The sequence below is a fragment of the Nymphaea colorata genome, chromosome 10, assembly GCF_008831285.2.
Source record: "Nymphaea colorata isolate Beijing-Zhang1983 chromosome 10, ASM883128v2, whole genome shotgun sequence".
In the NCBI taxonomy this organism is placed as follows: Eukaryota; Viridiplantae; Streptophyta; class Magnoliopsida; order Nymphaeales; family Nymphaeaceae; genus Nymphaea; species Nymphaea colorata.
In genome coordinates, this window is record NC_045147.1 from 5,929,318 (window position 1) to 5,943,894 (window position 14,577).

Here is a 14,577-nt window from a genome sequence, read left to right on the forward strand (position 1 = left end):
GACAAGAACAATAAATGTCAAACAACATTTATTTTATCTATTACTAAATCAGTTTAATTAGAATCTTGTGCCTCTAGGCATCTTTATTTTCTAAAGAGAACTTTTCTCAAGACATTTACAAAATGGTTCTCAAAAACTAGTAACTTTTCCCAACACTAGAAAATTTATTTTCAAAATTTGAGTGGCCTTTGCAACTAACCACGGCTTGACACCGGCTTAGTGGCAAAGAGGTGCATCTATAAACAACCCAATTTTGTTTATAATTAAAATGACCCATTTGCCCCTCTTAATAGATTATGTGTTGATTTTATCAAATATTTTTCAAGTGCAAAAGCCAAAGGTCACATAGACATAGGTTTCATAATCCAAATGTCTTTGACCCACATCACGCAACTTGTCGCCAGTCAAAAAATGATCATTTTGCCCCTGATCACCCCCATTTTGCCCAAATTTTGTCAAATTTTCACGAAATGTCTTTGGAATTTTTGAGAATTATATTTTACCATTTCAATTATGAAAATTCAAATATCTGCAATTCACCAAGAGCTTCCACAACACATTTTTCAGCTCATATTTGGTCGAATTTAGCTCAATATGACTCATTTCTAACTATTTGTTAGCAATTTCTTCACACCAGATTGTATACTGATCTCACCAATTTCATTATCAAATCTTTTTCATATCAGCAAACTATTTTCAGCCAAACCCCCAATTTTCAGAGTCAAATTATCATCATAAATCTTTCATTTCCCTCAATTTTAGTTGAATTGAGCTCACTTGCCCAGTGATTTGGATAATTCTCACCAATCACACCTTGTCAATGTCCACCGATAAGCCTAGGCATTGGGTCGGTTCTTGGCTTGGGTTAAGGATGTTGGGCCGGGCCGGGCCGACTCAATGCTCAAGCCTGTCCACCGACGTAATGTCTTTTCAGTGGCAGAAGAATATTTTCGAAGTTATTTTCTGCCTACTCATCCTAAATTTGAGCCCTAGACAATTGTCCTAAGACTAAGGTCACTCTTTCTCTTTCATTTTGGGTGTCTGCAAAAAATTCGTCTAAGCTAGCTACATGTTCTTCTATGTTAGAACAGTCCATCTTAAGCTCAATTTAGATTAATTCATCCAAAATCTAGCCCATTTTTCATTTTCACTCGTCTCTCTCATATGTCTGAAGCACTCAATGCTAGCTTGAAATTTTGAGCAGAAATTCTCACAATTTAAGAGTAAAATTGGTGATTTCTTCACATCAGTGTGATCAGACACATCTCAACAGAGTATTATCAGCTTCAGATTGCAGAGATCAAATTTTGATCACAAAATTCATCTTTATCCCAAACCACTCAACGTTGTCTAAATCCAGACACTACCGCTTGTGGCTTCAGAGCAAAATTCTGATCAATATGGGATTCTAATTTCAATAGGTTCAGCATCACTCAAAGAGAGTATAAGTGCATCTATTTATCATAAACAAGTCTAAAATCATGGTTTCCCATTTTACCGTCCATATTTTTCATTTATAGCTTGGTCAATTTTGAAAACTTTGATTTTTCAAGGGCAAATCAAGTCATTTGTCCATGAAACTTCACATGAACACATATTTTTTAATTGTCTATGATTCTGCATGGTTTGATGTCCACTCTAACTCAAAAAACATGGTTTTGCACTAGGAGCAAATCCGTTATTTGGGAAATGTGTGTGACTTTCATTCTATGTTAGGAACCACATGAATCTAACTTATATATTTCATATGAACCTAGCTCACACAGGGTCTAAACTCATCTTGAATTCAACTCAAATCAAAACTGAACTCAGTCAACTCAATTTGACATAAAACTGAACCTAGTTGAGCTGAGCTTGGTATGGACCTACATCCAACCTGGTTCAAACTCAGTGCAAGCCCAACTTAACATCTTAGCATTGAGCTTCAACCTACTGAACCCAAGCTGAGCCCATATCATGCGCTTCGATCTCAAATCCTGATTTTAAACTCCAAATCTACAATTTGGATTCATAATATGCATTATTTCAAATCTGGATCTCATATCTAATATCCAAATACATTTTTCTCAATTCAAAGCAAGAATTAAGTCTCTTATCTAAAGCCAAAATCCAAATCCATACATAGAGTTTACTTAGTCACACTTTACCAATACTTTTTGAAGTTTTAAATGTTTTTAGCTTTCTTCTATATTATTTGGTGACAAGGGAATAACAAAGTCATTTAGCTCAGTCATAATTCATATGGTTTTTAATATTTAAGAGCTTTATTTAAAGAATTTTAACTCACTTTTTGGGGTAGGGTTAGTGAGGGTAGGTGAAGTCATTTTATATGTTGCTCTTTTTTTTTAAAAAAAAAAAAAAAAACTTGTTTGGCTGTCATACTGATTTCGTTTCTCTATTTTCAGGGTTCTAAGCTACTAACCGATATAAGTTGTGGCATCATTTTAGGGCATAATTCAATATATTTTTTGAGCAAAAAGATGAGAATACCTTTGACTTGGAGGAGCCAAGCACCACTTCGATCCTTTTCCTAAGGCTTGGATTGATTTATTTGGATGTAGATACCTGAGTGTTTGTGATTGTTTGGACTTCTTTTTGTATAAACATTGTAATTCATTTTTTCAATAATAAAGAAGTTTCAATAATAAAGAACATTGTAATTCACCATGCTTCCCTTGGTCGGAATTTGGTGCTTAAAACTTTGGCCGAGGTTCTGAGTTTTTCTTTGCAAAATGTTGTTTTGTAAAGGCAGTAATGACAAGATTACATCATTAATCCTACAACCAATTTTTCAACGACAAAGCCCTTCTATCCACAATGGATATAATGCAGATTTAATAACTGAAATGTAAATTTTCAAATGGGTATTGATTGGCCATAGCCGTTGGGCATACTCTTGCATTTACGAGTTTCATCCATAATTAAATACATTCTACCATCTTTTATAATGATTCATTTTCCTTTCCTCACAAATATTAATTCTCTTTTCAGTTTCATCTTTCTCTCTCATCTTGTGACCAATTGGTATCAACTTTTATACGATTCTCCCTCTTTCTTTCTCTCACACTCCTTCTCTCGTCTAAGGTCCTTGTGAACATTGCACACTTCCATGGTGAAATGTTTTGCATTCTTGCACGACCAAGGAGTCACACTATTGCCTCCCTCCCATGACTAGTTTGATACACATGGAGCGTAAGTGGTTTTAGTAGTTAGTAACGACCCTCTCATTGTTCACTCCAAAATTTTCGTGGTATTTAATTTTCTAGGATTGCATCAAGTATTTCAGTCATCAAAGTTTAAACTTCTTATCTTAGTTTTTTTTTTTTTAGTTTTCTCCCCAAAATCTGGAAATAAAACTATTTTTTATAGCATTTTGTTTGATGAAGAGAATTCCTGAATATTTTGTGAGACTGATAAATTTCTATTATGAAAATTTTATCTTGAGAAAGAAGATAGAATAATTGAAAAATGAATGTCTCTCTCTCAGTTTCTGCTAAGAATCAAGACCTATTTATTCTTTTTATTATAAATATCAGTTAACCAGATTTGATAAGTTCGTTATATTTAGGAACTGTTACACGAGATTTGGCACACTCAACATTTTTATTCCTTATATTCTCATCGACTCTATCCTTGACTATCTGATGAGATTGGTTTTACAAGATTTCCTTGATAACCTGCCATCTATGTGCCGTAGTATCCCCCCTCAAACTCACGTAGAGTCATGAACCAAGCTATAGTTAACGGCTTCGTCATAAGGTCCGCTACTTGCTGATCAGTGAAAATTTTGAACAACTCCAAGAACATCTGTTTTTTGCTTTTAAAAAAAAAATCCAACAATAGAGAGAATGAACATCAACAAAGAAGACAGACTATGGATGTCCATGCAGAGAAAGAGTTGGAAGGTTCCCCATATGTCTGAAATAATCAACTCTAAAAGCCTCCAACAGTGTTGAAAGGCTTTGTTGAATGATAGAGAATGACTCTTACCCAACTGTCAAGCCTCGCAAACATTATTAAATGTTTTGTAAAGTTGGCACTTGGTGAAGCATTGTTTGTAATGTGTGCCCTGGATTACCGCATGAATGACGAGCCACAATTGTCCCCTTTTGTCCTCCTTACTGCCATTTGCCTTTGAATTTGCTGTTCTTTTAATCATTAAATGGAGGTCAGTTGAAACTTGAAAGTACCATGTCTAATAAAAAGGTAAATGGCAGAAGCACTTTCATATTCTTCATTGGACTGGAGCTGTGCCTCATGTGTAAGCAGCATAGCAAGAAGGTCCTCAATAGATATGGATTTTGTTCAAATCTTCAAGGCAATGAGGACTGATCCATATTCACCACTCGGCAACCCTGTTAGAATCTATGACATCCAGTCCTCCTCGTCTACAGGCTTACATGCAAGGGTGAGGTGATGAGCAATAGCTTTTGCTCTAAAGAAATATTCTGAGATTGTCTATGCCACTTTCCTCAAATTAATCAATTGAGATTTGAGTCTCGCAGTAAAATTATTCGCTCGAGACCTCGCTGCATATATCTGACAGTGAGAAGACCAAACTTGTTGGGATGTTGTTAATCCAACAACATGACTATGTACCATGTCGATTATGAGGACAAGATCGAGCTAAGTAGAAGCTGGTCTTATCTATATATGCAAATGTAGGATTTACACATCTTTCTTGGCAGTTAAAAAATTCTTCAAGACACGGTTAAGAGCCATCAACAAGACCCAAAAGAGCATAACTCTTCAATAGATAGGTGAATTGAGATTTTCGTAGCAAAAAGTTAATCAGCGAATGACTTGACTGCGAGAAAGTATGGAAGTTAGAGTGCGCAAGTAAAAGAGAAGAACATCTATTGTCAATGTTGACATGCATTGGATCCAAGTTCTCAACATCTCCTTGTTCTGTTGATGCCATGGCTGAAACCGTAGGAATGGAGTCTCCATGAGGCTCAGCTCTGATACCATGATAAATTTCTGTCATGGAAATTCATCTTGAGAAAGGAGAGAGAGTAATTGGAAAATGAATTTCTCTTGCTCAGTTTCTGTTGAAAATCGAGAGTCCCTATTTGTAATTTTTATTATAAATATCAGTTTGTTCCTTGTATTCAGGAACAGTTACACGAGATTTCGCATTGTCATTCAGGATTTTTATTTCCTTATCTTCTCCTTGACTCTCTCCTTGGCTATCGGATGATATTGGTTTTTGAAAATTTCTTTGATTAACTGCCATCTGCGTGCCTTCTCTAATAGAGACCAGCATAGAAAATGATAGGCTTTTTTTATTGAAATTGTTTCTTTAAAGTGCGTCAAATTGTGTTGGTTATTTTCAACTTTGGTGCAAATGTCCTCATTTTCTGGTGCATCAAACATGATTAAAGCTCATCTGTGACTTTTGTCTCGTTTTATCTAATTAAAATGCCAGTGGCACAAGTTGGAGCTGTAGAGGTTAGAATGTCGATCCATGCTCTTTGTGTCTCTTCATTTGGGACTTCTGATCCCCACTACTACTTTTCTCCCTCCCTCTCTTCTTTCACCTATACACACACACACGTGAGCCCTACCTCTTCCTTTCTCAACTCCGCCACTCTTCTTCCATTGACTTTTCTCCTTTCCTCCTTTTTGTCACTGCCACTGCCCATCCTCTCTTTCCCTAATTCACAAGTCCCTTCCCCCTTTCTCCTGCCTTTCAAATATTTGTCTCTTTTTCTCCACTCCACTACCACATTTATTGGAGGAAATGCCCACATCAAGTACCTGGCCACCGAGGTCAATTGAAAAACTGCTTCAATGTTTCAAATAGTCAAGAAACCTCATAGGCTTGAGCATGGAACTATCACTCCAAGAGAAATTGTGTCTATGGGATCGCTCAGAATTTCAAGATTGACGTAAGGTTCTAGAGCAATGGGTACACATAGTAGACCTTTGGTAACAAAAGCAGTTTATTACTGTTATATGAAGCTGCCTAAGAATTGGAGAAGATTTATAAAACATTGTGTTATGGTGTTCACTACACCAATTTTTTATGCAGATTCATGGAACAATAACAAACTGCTAATACATAGATTTCCACAAGACACGAGAGGCCTGTCTCCTCGAGAGGTTAATTGAGATACAGGGTATTTTCTACGAGTCCAACAACAAGAGTATGTGAATTATAATGTCCAAGAATACCCAATTGTCCAGGCATCAAGGGAAAGAGTGTTACTTTTGATCAATTAATTTGCACAAGTTGTATTATCTAGACATTTGTGGTTTGACCAATATCCACAACAAACCACACATTACTAGTACTAAACCTGGAGAAACTATTGAAGTTCTTATAAGTGCTTGAATAGCTCTCATACGACGGAGACCTTGTCTTTGCATATGAGTTCTTTGGTAATAAAACTTATCCGAACACAGCAAACATCCCAAAAGTTAAGAGGGCTTATTTTTTTATCAAACCCCACTTTGGACATGTTTTTTTCTTCGAAAATGCTATTTACGGACCAGCTTTTTGGCATGCACAGATGACCTTAGACTACAACAAACTATTGAAACCAGAACATTAAGTGATATATAACAACTAGTGTTATTGGCACAAAAACATTTTGATTTAAATGAGGAAAAGTTGCTCTAGAAGTTCATATAGTACTCTTGGATGGGCCTGTACGAAACCCTAAGCTTCTTATGCTGTTATTGTTAAAAGATCTACAACAATATTCTGATTGAAACCAACATACAACAAATGTATTGTTTTTTTTAAGCATTTTTTCTTTCGACTACTTAGATTATTTTTTAATGCTCATCATAAAAAAAAAATTGAAACCAGCATACCAATAATGAACAAACTAATTTTATTGGGATAAATATTTTGGTAATTAGGGAAAAGGCTGCTTGAAAAGTTTACACTGCTCTTGGATCATTAAGATATACCATTAGTGTTTTTTTTTTTTTTTGTATGTAATGAGACAGAGCCGATGTAATGAAAGTAATAAAAACCTTCCAAATTTATTAAGACCTAGTCATCAAACCAGATCCCCATTACCCGGTCCAATCCGACCTAATTCTTTACGGGGCAGGCGAAGCCTAGTTATTTTACGGTTTGAGGGTTATTTTAAGGACCCGGCGTGGCCCATTATGGGCCGTTGTTGAGGCCTATCGTGATGCTCACTCGTCGTAGACTAAAGCAAACCCTTTATATATATATATATATATATATATATATATATGCGCAAATGGACATTCACAATGGACCAAAAAGAAAGGGAAAAAATGTTTTTGGCGCATTGACGTCAACAGATTCGTGGACGCAAATGGACATGGACACTCGCAATTGATAACGGCAACGAGTAGGGTTGGTGGGTGTTAATTTAATTGTCAGGAATCTGGCGATTCACATTCGAAGTCATAGTCATATAAATGAGGGTTCCACTCCTTGTACACATCGTATCAACCTGTCCTTGATGCGGCCTATTGGGCCAATGTAAGCTTTGGAAAAGAAGCTTTTCATCTAAAATTTATCTGTATCTGAGAAACCGATAACAAATTGACATTTTCCAATGTGCATCTTGGGCCTAAAAGTATTGTGCTTACCAAGGTTGTGTAGATGGAATGAATATTGTCAACAGTACTCAAAATCAAGAATGGGGAAAAGAGGGGCACACGGTTCTACTTCTCCATTGTTTAGAAAAGAAAAGATCAGCACAGAGTGAGGATAAAGAGCTGCCGGCATATAAGATATGGCGATCACTACAAAAAATACACCCTTCATTGACGCATTTGAAGTTCCCTTAACCTTCTCACACTACAAAAAAACCACGACCACATGATCAAGTACATTAATCCTCATTACGCAAGCATAACCGGATCGATCTACCGATTGGAGATACATAAACTAGAAAGAGGGATCCAAATAGATCAAAGAACAACATTTATTAAATAGTTGAACAACAATATTGGAAGGAGTAGTTCAATTTTGGTAATTGTAGACGTGCGAGGGGAGGCGAGGCTGGAGGACGGCGACCAGCGGCACTTTCCGGGGTGTTGATAAACCAAATATCTCGTCCATGTCCAGTTCCTCCGGCTTCATCGCGCCGGGGAGCTTCCAGGTGAAACCATGGAGGAGGCTGGCGAGGCTGAGCTCGATGACCTTGAGTCCGAGACTGTAACCGGGGCACATCCTACGACCCGACCCGAAGGGAAGGAGCTCGAAGAACTGGCCCTTGCCATCGATGGGGTTGTCGAGGAACCTCTCGGGTCGGAACTCGTCGGGTCGGTCCCAGATGTCGGGATTGCGGTGGATGGTCCACATGTTGACGAGGACGCGGGTGCCCTCCGGCACGTCGTAGCCGGCGAGGGTGCAGTCCTCGCGGCAGAGGCGAGGCACCAGCATGGGGGCGACCGGGTGCATGCGCATCGTCTCCTTGACGATGGACTGGAGGAAAGGGAGGTTAGGGATGTCTCTCTCCTCCACCAGCCGCTCCCTGCCCACCACCCTGTCCAGCTCTTCCCACGCCTTCTCGAACAGTTCCGGCTTCTTCAGCATCTCCGACATCGCCCATTCCACTGTTACCGCCGAGCTCTCTGTCCCCCCAGCGATCAAATCCTGAAACCAATATCCACTGACTATTTACCAATTCAATTCATCCACGCATCAATATTCAAAGGGATTCTAGTTCACACGGTTCCATCTTTTCTTGTGTGACTGGTTTAATATATATATATATATATATAAAACTTTTAAGGGTGCTCAAATTATTAATTTGTGTGTACCTTTCCTCCACTGAAAGGGAAGTAGCTGCATGGAAGAAGCATACTCGAGTGAGTTATTACATTCCCTCTAACCAATTCCTTTTTAGTTAGTGGATACATTATTCTTCAATTTGTTTATTTATGATCTAATTTGACAACCTTTACACCGAGGGGCTGAGGAAGAAATTTTTTCAAGGGGGCGAACTATAATTTTTTAATTTTTTAATTTTTACCAAGCCAAACGACATTTTTAAAAATTTATGAAAGAACCAAATAAAGATTTTTGTAAATTATCACACAGTTATCTTTTTTCTTTTTTTTTCTTTTTTTTCCAATAACACAGTTGCGGGCCATGGCCCTGCCAGGCCGGTTCCCTGCTCCACCTGTGTATACATTTACAGAGTCAAACCTGCCATGTTGGGAACAGGAGTGCATATTTGGTAACTTGAGCTCTCTATTTTTTTTGTTCCAAACGGATTCGAATCCTATGGGTTGCTTCCCAGTTTACAGCTCTAATTTGTGAGAATTGGTTCACTATTCAACTGAAAGTACTCGGAGTTCCATGCCCTCCGGTAATGAAACATGGCATGTGATGGTGGGTCCTATTTAGTACCGGCCATGTCTTATGGTACTCCAATCCCAAGGCCTTACACGGTTAAAATTTGTCGTGCTAATTAATGAAACCAAAATGATAGGCTTTTTTTTTTTTCAAAGATGAACTAACTTGATAGTTATTCTCAATGGGTTGGCTCAATTGACCAGGCCGGGACTGTTTGGCAGCTAATTTTGTCACGAGTTCTCGGTATCCCAGAAAAGGGTGGAGGTTTCGGCTGCCAGCGAAACCGTAGACAAAATATTTCAGCAGAAATAGTGGTTTGAATGGTGTTGTGTGTGACAACAAACACCTCAGCCTAAGAAGAAAATCGGGTTTGCTCAGTCTTCCTCTTCCACCAATAAACGGTAGAAGCTCACATTAATACTGAAAGAGGAGATGATAAGAGAAAAGAATGAGCATTATGTGAGCAAACCTGTGTGAAGGCCTTGACACCACTGCGAGTGAGATTGACGTCTAGGTCGGGGTCGTCGGCGAGCTGGAGAAGCAGACCTACCATATCCTTGGCTTCGTACCCTTCACCTCCTGCCCTCCTAGCGTTGTTGTGCTCGTCGAGCACGTGCTCGAGAAACTTGTCGAACTTCCGACTGACAGCCTTCATCCGGCGAACGTAGCCCTGCAGGTCCAGGAAAGCCAACCACGGGATCCAGTCCCCTATGTTGAGCACCCCGCTGAGCAGGAACAGCTCGTCTAGCATCCGCTTGAACTCTTCTGGCGTGAATCCGACCGACGCTGCCTCGTCGCCGTCCAGGTACTTTTTCCCCAACACCATCCTGCTGATCACGTTCAGGCTGACGGACGAGAGGTGGTCCTTCAGCATTACCGGCTGTCCGGCGCCGTCGCAGAGCTCCCTCAGCAGCGCGGCCACCTCTTCTACTCTGATGTACTCGTAGGACCCGAGGCGCCGAGCGCTGAAGAGCTCCATGAGGCACAGCCGCCGCGCCTGCCTCCAGTACGGCCCGTAGGGCGACCAGGTGATGTCGGAGTAGTTGTAGGTGGTGTACTTGCCGGCGGCCGTCTTTGGGCGGGAGGCGAAAGTGATGTCCTGAGTCTTGAGGACCAGCCGAACAGTGTCAACGGAGGAGGCGACCACGACGGGGTGGGAGCCGAAACGGAGCTGCATCAGGGGGCCATACTTGAGGGAGAGGGCGTGGATGGAGCGATGGGGGAGCTCGCCTATGAGGTTCAGGTTGCCAATGATAGGCCATGGCCGCGGCCCTGGAGGAAGGGTCAGTCGGCGTCGAGAACGGAAGAGGACTACCCACAAGACGAGAGCAGCAGCCACGAGTGCTGCAGCGGTCGTCAAACTTTGCGAATCCTCCATTTTTGGGACTGCAACTATTTGTTCAGAAGTCATATTGCAACAGGTGCTGCTGCTGCTGCTGCTGTGGTTGATCGATGAGCTAGGCTGTTGGAGTGATGGTGGTAGCAGTGAGGACGCTGCTGGTAGTCGGCTGATATTTGTAGCTAGGGACGAATCATGGTCCGGCCGAGAGGAAGGAGGGAGGCCAGGATATCAGAACTAGAAACGAAGCTTCGATGAAAACAACTTCGACGACTGACTTGGCTTTTGTCGTTTTCACCTTGAAGAAGAAAGTGCCTCGAAATTTCGAAACGGAACGTTGCTACGGGATAGTCGGCCGAAATTTCCAAACGGAGGTCATAAAAGAAATGTTATAATATGGAAGTCTTTTAGACATGCTTACATCACATGGTACCAGAGCTTGGTAAATTAATTAGTTAACATTTTTGTAAACATCGTAAACAAGCAGTAAGAGAGAGCGTCACGTTTTAGCCGATACAAAGGAAATTTGGAAGATGTTGACAACAATTTTTGCCTTGGGTCGAGGGCATTTATATCTTTGTGTTTTGTATTAACTCTCCATATTTACACTCTTCATAATATCGAAAAGGTCATGGGTGCATTTTTAGTGTGGCAAAAAACGCGTATTTTGAGAGCCATAACTAGGAGATCAGCTTTCACTTGAGCAAGCAAATCAGGGTTTAAATTTCTTTCGTGAAACATGACACCACCAACAATAAAAGAAGCTTCTTATGGAGCATACGGCCTCTTGACAAATAGATATCACAGGCCTCACATCCCTCTCAACTCTTGAAGTCTACTAGCGGTTGACAGAGCCGAGAAAGCGTGGTCACCACCGATTTATTTACCATTTGTAACAATAGTAAGAAACATTCACTTAGTTGCCTGGTTGTTGGTGCAGTAACTCGATCTGCGGGATGAGAAAGAGAAGGAGTCTCGTGCACGGGACTTGTCGTCTCAGTCAATCAACTTGACCTTAGGATGGAGTCCAGGAGCATTAACTAGTCCTTGCAAGCAGCCGCTCGACTTACTTTTGTTGACCTTATTTCCACCACAAAGTGGTCGTCAAAAGAGAAAAAGAAAAGAAAAGGCTGTCGTTGCCTAACTTTTTGGCACGTCTTTCTGGACTATCCACACAAGAAGACGAGCGTTTTGATTCGGACAGCCGCCTAATATTGATAACGAAAACAGGTCATGAGCTCTCTCTCTCTCTCTCCCTCTCTCTCTCTCTCTGATCCCCTTTTCTGCTTAATTATACTTTCTGCTTAATTATGAAAACAGGTCATGAGTAAGAGGTTTGGTCCAACAACAACCTGCTAGGTCTCAAGCTTCTCTCCAGCCTCTATTAAGAAGTGAAGAGTATTTACAAAAAAATATTGCAGTTGCCCAATACAGAAAGCAACACAAACAGCAAAGCCACAACTAAACAGCTCAAAGCATCGGAATTAACAGAAGAACAAAAATGTATGCATCAATTATGCCAAATTATAAACAGCAGGGCATGTAGAAACTACTCCACCCCACCAGCAACCCATTCCTTCCTTCGAGGGCATTCCTGTGCGTGTTTTGTATGAGAGAAAACCCCCTATTTTAGAAAAATTGAAGAACCAACAAAATTCACATACAAGAGTTGAATACAGGCATAACTGGAAACATGTTTTAGTTTGCAAAATGAAACACATCAGCCGTGCATAATTCAGAGCGTGTTCTCCTCGATCCATAGCAGCTACCACCAATTCTCTACTCCTAGTTATTGCCTTCCCTTAATGATAGAATATAAACATAAATATCATAACCTAACATAAGCCATGTACTAAAAAACGACCTAACATAAGCCATGTACTAAAAAAAAGAAAAGAAAAAAGAGGAGCTAATAAGAATATAGGTATACACTATAAGGATCATTAGGTGGGCCGACATATGTCTATGAGTAATTTCAGACATTATGGCTGTCTTAATGTAAATATCTGCTTAAGTATCTGCATTTTGAGATATTACGTCATTTTATATGGTATGAGGTAATTTTGTAATATATAGATACATGTACGCAATTATGAACTCTTTGATGAGATGAATCCGTAATTGTTCTTTATATAAAAGGGTAGTAGTCTCTGGGATCGTACAATGGTTGCTTGAAACGTTGGTTTCTAGGGTTGTCTCTTCCCATCTGAAAGAGACCTCACGTGCGCCACACAGATTCTGGAAGATCCTACTACGATCTACCGTCCGTGCACTTCAGATGGATTCAAGTATGCTTGCGCTTAAGTTAAAGTTTTTGTTTCAATGATTTAGCATGAACACGATCCTGTTTAGGGCATATTGTTTTTGTATATGCATGAGAGAAATCTCCCATCAATTGGTATCAGAGCCCATGTTCATTGTCGAATCGTTGATTTTTTGGATGAATTTTTGTGTGATCTTCCCTTTCGGATGTTCCCTTTCTTCGGCTGCATGATTTTTCAAAAAAAAAAAATTGGTGTGGGCGACGGCTTCCGTTGCAGCCGCATGAGGACACATACGGCCGGATCGACGGGCTACGGTCGCCGGAAGGCGACAGTCGGCGGCCACCCACGCAGTTGGGTGGCCTGCCGGTGGCTCCCTAGTGTCTGTTGCAGCCAATTAAAGAAAAGGGGACGGCAGGGAGGGGCGACGGCAAGGAGGACCGACGGCCTTCGAAGGGCGACTGTTGGCAACCTAGGTGTCGCCGGACAGGCCCATGCGACCCACCGGCGCCCACCCAACGTCTAAGGAGGCTCGCCGGTGCCGTTTCAACCACACACAAAAGAGAAAGGGGCAGACTTGAATCGGGAAGAAAACCGGTCGATTCCGATCGGTTTTCGATGGGCGATGACTGGCCGTCTTGGAGTCACCAGCCGGTGGCCACCCATGAAGTTGGGTGGCCTGCCGGTGGAAGACCACCGCCCGCCTGCCGTTCGGCAGGCGAGCGGTGGAGGCGACACCCGCGACCGCTTGCGCGGTCGAGCGAGCGAGTAGGATAGGGTCGGGTCCGACCCGTATCTGTAGGGTTTGTTTTTGAAACAAAACCGGTTCATTAAGTTTACAACCGATTCAACTGGATTCAGAACCGGTTCATACCTTTTGAAACAAATTCAGACCCTTTTCAGACCGGTTCAGTTGTTTTTTAGACCGGTTCAATTGATTTTCAAACTGGTTCATGCTTTTCAAAACCGATTCAGTTGATTTTTAGACCTATTCAGGGCTTTTCAGACCAGTTCATTCAGTTTTAGAACTGATTTTAGCCATTTTTCAACCAGTTCAATGGGTTTTGGAACCGATTTAGTTTATTTTTGACCGGTTCGTCCAATTTTTAAATCGGTTCAGCCTTATTTAGGGGCATGTGGGTGATTTAGTTGCGGTTTAAGAACGATACGAGCCATTTTAAGGCCGATTCAGTAGTTTTTGACCCACTTAAACACAATTTTGGAACTGGTTTATAAAATTTTAGACTATTTTGGACCTATTTCATTGAATCATTTGGTTTTTGATTCAATGTAAGGCAATTTTGTATGTGAATTTTAATATATGTATCATGTTTTGCATGTTATTAAAATTGTGGGTGTGGCTTAGATGAATATTTGGACTATGAATTTAATATTTGGTCATGTCTATTGTTCGAAATGAGTAGGTTTGTACTTTATGTCGCCAAAGTGACATCTGTTGTACGAATTTGCCTCTTTCGAACATTAGATGATAGTATACTTAATCCATACAGGTAATGATCAACGCAAAGGAGGATTGTTGCTTGGTCAGGTTTAAGTATACAGTGCAATGAAATATATGATAATTTTTTAGGTTTTCATATAAATAATGAGTCAATCTAAAGATAGGCTCATTATTTGACATGGCTAATTAACTATATTCATTGTCGACCAAGAATACC

At 40.5% G+C, this 14,577-nt stretch overlaps 1 protein-coding gene across 1 annotated transcript; it reads right to left on the reverse strand.

Moving 5' to 3' along the window:
• Window positions 1-7,736: 7,736 nt before the first annotated feature.
• Window positions 7,737-10,885, reverse strand: LOC116262511 (trimethyltridecatetraene synthase-like). The gene is made up of 2 exons (XM_031641957.2): window positions 9,768-10,885; window positions 7,737-8,593 (listed from the first exon to the last, which is right to left on the reverse strand). Exons 1-2 carry the CDS (start codon window positions 10,707-10,709, stop codon window positions 7,958-7,960), a joined length of 1,578 nt encoding a protein of 525 aa, XP_031497817.1. The 5' UTR covers window positions 10,710-10,885; the 3' UTR covers window positions 7,737-7,957.
• Window positions 10,886-14,577: the final 3,692 nt, after the last annotated feature.

Bases quoted from the DNA above. Each gene is read 5' to 3' on its own strand.
- LOC116262511 (XM_031641957.2), bottom strand. From the start codon at position 10,709: ATGACTTCTGAACAAATAGTTGCAGTCCCAAAAATGGAGGATTCGCAA. The intron at 8,594-9,767 runs GTTTGCTCACAT...TATTGGTTTCAG, and splicing joins GTGTCAAGGCCTTCACACAG to GATTTGATCGCTGGGGGGAC.